Genomic DNA, 5861 nt, shown 5'->3' on the forward strand with positions numbered 1-5861 from the left:
TAAAAAAAACACACACAATGTTAGACAGCTAAACAGTACTCTCAAGAATTGTTTTGAAAACATTACATTTTGAAGTGAGACATAGACAATGCCTTAACTGAACATCGATTCTATTTAATCGACACTTCCTGTGCATTGCAGTGGGCACACCTGGTATAAATGAATTGACTACTTTCATTCCAGTAAGCAATTAAATCCCTTTTCAATTGAATAAAATCGTTTTGTTCTTACATCTGGGTCAATGTATTCATTTATTTAATAAGTAGCCATGTAATAAGCAGGATAATCAATGAGGAGCAGGTCATTATTGAGAAATAAACCCCTTCAGGGCGATAAAGACCCAGATGCAAATCACCCTGTCAGGGTTTTTTTTCTCAATAATAATAATTGATTATCCCTTGCTTGCATAGTCGAGGTCAGTAATTCTGATGGGATGTACTCTGTGTGCTTAGTCTTCCTTGGGACCAGTGGTGGAAAAAGTAATCACATTCCTTACTAAAGTAAAACTATCAATACTTCATGTAGAAATACTCTGTAAAGTAAAAGTCCAGAATTCAAAATTTACTTGAGTAAAAGTCCAAAAGTATTGGTATCAACATATACTTAAAGTCCAAAAGTGGAAAATACTCATTGTGCAGAATGTCCCATTTCAAGTTTTCAAATGTATACAAATCTTTTGAAAATAGCAGATCTACAAGCTCACAATGCGTCACGAGCTTGAAGATCACCTATTTTCAAAGAGCCACAATGTATATAAGGCTGAAGTTGTTAATGTAGATTTTGTAATAATGATTAAGTTACTAGTAACTAAAGTTTTCAAATAAATGTAGTGGAGTAAAAGTACAATATTTGGATCCAAGATGTAGTGGAGTAGAAGTAAAAGTATTGGAAATTGTAAATACTCAAGTAAAGTCCAAATAACTCAAAAGTGTACTCAAGTGTACTCAAGGTTAGGGGCACGGTGGTGCAGTGGTTAGCACTTCGCCTCACAGTTGGAAGGTCCTGGGTTTGATTCCCGCCGGGGGAAGCTGTGGGCGCTGGGGGCGTGTTCCTCCACCCGCGTCATCAGCGCCCACACCCTAGGTGGGGTTGGCGATGAGGCCTCTCTGTGGTGAGTTTGCATGAACCCCAGTGTCTCCTCCTTGCCACTGATTGTGAGTCTCAGGGAGTGGTCCGTCGCCACATAAACAGGAAGGGGAGGGGGCACGGTGGCACAGTCGGTGGCGCTGATGCCTCACAGCTAGAAAGTCCTGGGTTTGATTCCCGCTGGGGCCGCTGTGTTCTCTCCTCTGCGTCATCAGTGCCCATACCCTAGGTGGGGTTGGCAGAAGGGCCTTTCTGTGTGGAGTTTACATGTTCTCCCCGTGTCTCCTAGGGTAGGTACCCTCAAAACATGCAGTAATCCAGGAAAGGAACTGGCTGGAATAACGTGTTCCTTCAACATGTTATGTCCAACCCTTGTCAGGTGAAAAGAAGCAGCTCGAACTCCTCATGCATAGAAGGAAGCATGCCATGAGGTCAGTCCGTTGCTCTCCCCAGGTTGGTAGACGGAGTGTAGCGCCCAGGATTACACTAGACAAAAAATTGGGTTACAAAAATCAATAATACAAAGAAAATAATAAAATAAATAAACAGGAAGGGGGCTAGGGGATCACCCTGTCGGACGGCCAAGAGAATCAAAACCCCTTTAGTCTGAACCTTGGCTTGCCTCTATCATCTGAACCACCCTTTCAGGAAGGTTGTAGGCTCGCAGAATGTTCAGTGTATGGTGTTAAAAGCTTTTCGCAAGTCAATGAAGGTGATCAGGTTCCTCTCCAAGATGCCTTCCAGTATCCTCCTTGGAGCCACTATCTGCCTGACTGTTGTTCACTGAGGGTGAAATTGTGACTTTCTCAGCAGAGGGTCTAAGACAGTTGAGGATCACCCTGTAGGCTGTCTTGGTGACTTGTGAGCTCAAGCTGAAGCCCCAGTAGTTGTCCGTCTTGGTGAGGTCTCCTGTGATCATTCACATTTTCAAAAGGCTTTTTATTTAGATTGTGGCCCTGCAGTGAGCAGTGAAGATGGAGAGACGGGAATGCAACACTACATGTAAACATTCACAATGGAATTAGTAGAATTAAAGGAGCTATAGTCAACTTTTTCATTGTAGGGCCGACACTTTGTTTACATCCTAGTCTATAGACTAGGATGTAAACAAAGTGTCGGTCTGACAATGGCCAAAATGAATATTTTATCATTATTTTACGCTTTTTGTGGTCATTTTTGAATAGAAACTTATTTTTTTATAAAATATTTTCGAAGCATTATTTTTATTTTAGCATCCGTTTTTCAAGAAAAAGTTGACTATAGCTCCTTTAATGTCTCAAGAATTTTCAGCCACATTTCATGTGTGAGGTTGTACAGTAGATCTCATATTTTCCCAATTTCTGACCATCTTTGACAATCTTTTGACAGGTTTTGCTAGTTTAAAATAATAAGTTAATAAAACCAGGAAAAGACAACACTTACATAATATTCATATGTTGCCCAACCTATACACACACACATCACACAAACCTACAATGAGTGTCTGGTAGGTCTGCGTAGTAGCCTTCTTGCTCCTCTCCCTCAACCTGTGTTTTTGTGTTTCTCTCCTCCTCTGCGTGGCAGTCCTGGGTGCCATGGTAGCTTCTCCTGCAGGAAACACAGAAGGCATAGCGACACATGGAGCACAGTGCCACCCTGCTGCCAGCCTCAAGAATTACAGCACCACCACAGGAACGCCTCGGACAGTATACCACGTCTGAAATGAGAAGAGAGGAGGAGAAAATAGATAGCTTTATTGTCATTCAACATATACATAAAATGCATAAATGAATGACATTTTGTTTCTTTGGCTCCTAGTTGAAAGAACGTAAAAATACTACAATACTAAAGGGTGAACAAGTAATGCCTAATGTATGCCCTGTTGTACAATGGTGTCAGACACTCGAAATAGCCACAAGCTCACAACGCGTTGCGGATGCAGCGCGTTGTGAGTTGTAGGTCTTCAATTTTTGATGCTCGACACCGTCATGCAAAAAAGTATGAACCGGGCTTGAGGAGAGGAAAACATTTTTCGAGGGTGTTACATACATTATTTGAAGTCAACTTTCTAGCAATAAAAAATATTGAAGACTTTATTAGATAAGCAGTATTGTGTCTCAACAAGCCCAAACGCTGTTTATGTATTATTATCACACTGTAAATATGTAATATGCTGGAAATTGGAGACAAACCTGGCATGCAGTCCAAAGTACTCTGGAGCAAGAGACGGTCATACCGGCTGAACAACTCCTCTCCTACCAGCCGTCTCACCTACAGAGGGTGGGCAGGGAAGGGGGCAAAGAGTCAGGGTGGAGGTTCAAAATGATTGAAACACCTCATTATCTGAAATGAAATAAAAACTGCACTTGACAGCGGCAGATACCTGCACGGGTGTAGGTGTAGCACTACAGTCTTGTCGAGGACAGGCGACACTGAGGACATTCCCTTCTGTTATCTGGACCTTACAGAACTCTGCCAGACAGGACCGACAGTAGACGTGTCCACACTCCCTAAGCTCAGTGCACTCTGAACCACGCGAGGTCACCAAACATACACCACATTCAAACATTGTGGCCTGGAACGCTTTCTGCCTCTGGGCCTCATTGTGGACCAAGAGCTGGGAAAGGAGGGTTTGTGAAGGGTTTAGAGGAGAGGGTACAGAGGCTGCTGCTGGGGCTCTGAGAGCGTCTGGGAGTGAGGCAGTTTGGACATGGTCCTTTTCCTGACTCTGACTGCCATTTTGACTATGGACTGATTGCAGAGGAAGTGTTGGCGGAGAAGCAGCCTGTTCAGCAGCCTGTTCAGCAGCCTGTTCTCCAGTCTGGGCTAATGGCCCTGGGATGTTGGTTTTGCAACAATTGGAATTGAGACCATCACCTAGGAACTGTAGTGGAGAGGGCCTTTTCAAGGTCGGTGAAAGATCCTCGGTTTTACTTGACTCCAAAACAAGATTTCCAAGGATGTTCAGGAAACTGAGAACTTCTTCTCTAAGGAACTGCACCCAGGTGAAGAGCACTACAGCACCCCTAGTGGCCTCGTACAGGTGAGCCAGATGAACACACACGGCAGACAACTGTGGTGACACAGTGGGAGCAGAGACAACTGTTGATTATGTCAGACATTAAAAACGTTTACCATTTAATTATTAAACTTCCTATCTTTCTTTCCTTCGCACGCACGCACGCACGCACGCACGCACGCACGCACGCACGCACGGACACACACACACACACACACACACACACACACACACACACACACACACACACACACACACACACACACTGTGTGTGTGCCGTACAACACACATTTATTTTACCGTAGTGGGCTGGGCACATCAAAACCAAATATTTTTTGACCTAACTTGCTTACTTGCTAACTTGCTTGCTTCCCTGACCACAACCACCTGTTTAAGCCTGGTAAAGAAAGAACTACAGCACAAATGTCTACATAGGGTGGGACTTTCAGTTATATAATTCCCAAATTAATATAGCAATAAGTTACTTTGTTAATCCTGATCATGATGAACCTGAATCTTTTTATACCATAGCTCAATTTTAAACATAACAATGACCCTCACCTTTAAAAAAAATGCTAACTAAACATGGCTCGCTCACTCTCACTCACTTGCTTACCTGTGTCTGTGTCAGCCAGCAGCAGGTGAGGGTGCAGGTGGGAGGGGAGGAGGAGGGATAGTCCTTAGGCAGGTCGAAGGTCAGAACCAGGGGTGGGAGGAATGATATTGCATACTGCCGAAGTTCAACACCTATAAAAGAACAGCACATGCAGACAACATCATGACATTGTCAAATGACTGTCCAAAAGGAGAGCAGGCAAAACTATCAGGGAATTCTTTGATCGATTCTGACATACAAATTGTCAGAATCGATAAAAGAAATCTCAAGACAGTCTTGGTGCATGCAAGGCTAGCAGGTAGACAGGCAGACATACAGACAGACACACGACAGAGTACAGACAGACAGACAGACAGACAGACAGACAGACAGACAGACAGACAGACAGACAGACAGACAGACAGACAGACAGACAGACATACATACAGGCAAACAGACAGACAGACAGACAGACAGACAGACAGACAGACAGACAGACAGACAGACAGACAGACAGGAATGCAGACAGACAGACAGACAGACAGACAGACAGACAGACAGACAGACAGACAGACAGACAGACAGACAGACAGACAGACAGACAGACAGGAAGGCAGACAGACAGACAGACAGACAGACAGACAGACAGACAGACAGACAGACAGACCAAGACCAACCATCTCTCATAGCCACAGAGAAACCTTGAGGCAGCTCCACTGACACTCGGATCTCCCCAGCGGATCCAGACTCCCCCTCCTCCTCAACCCGAGTGAACTCCTCCGGAAAGATACTGTGGAGCGCCAGCAGTTCATCTTCCTGAGCCTCCTGGTCCTCGTTCATCATAACACTCGCAGTCCCGTCCCGTGTTGTTCCACTTCCACCAGATTGGGCAAAACGTCCCTCCAAAATGCTGTTTAGAAATATTTACGAAATATTCAAGTTAAACCCAAACGAATAATGCGTCTGATGTGACACACAGCTATATGAAAAGCAGTCTATAGTCGTCTTGTTTACTTGACAACTCTGTCTCTATGCCTTTTGTTTTATCATCACAATGCTGATCAAATACCCACCCAGTCAGAGTGAGTCAACAGCCTTTAAATCCTTACTGCTGTTTGGTCTGATCTGATGCAAGACAGGGCAGTGGAACAGCAATATCATATCGCAGTATTGCGGTCATAA

General features: G+C 44.1%; 1 protein-coding gene across 1 annotated transcript; it reads right to left on the bottom strand.

The window, feature by feature from the left end:
* Window positions 1-2546: 2546 nt before the first annotated feature.
* Window positions 2547-5522, bottom strand: LOC308298784 (E3 ubiquitin-protein ligase RNF14-like; the record flags this gene model as incomplete). The annotated part of the gene is made up of 5 exons (XM_080742457.1): window positions 2547-2782; window positions 3258-3336; window positions 3449-4138; window positions 4701-4831; window positions 5357-5522. 5 exons carry the CDS (start codon window positions 5520-5522, stop codon window positions 2547-2549), a joined length of 1302 nt encoding a protein of 433 aa, XP_080598583.1.
* Between the last annotated feature and the right edge of the window lie 339 nt (window positions 5523-5861).

Source organism: Nannobrachium achirus, assembly GCF_963921795.1.
Source record: "Nannobrachium achirus genome assembly, chromosome: 1".
In the NCBI taxonomy this organism is placed as follows: Eukaryota; Metazoa; Chordata; class Actinopteri; order Myctophiformes; family Myctophidae; genus Nannobrachium; species Nannobrachium achirus.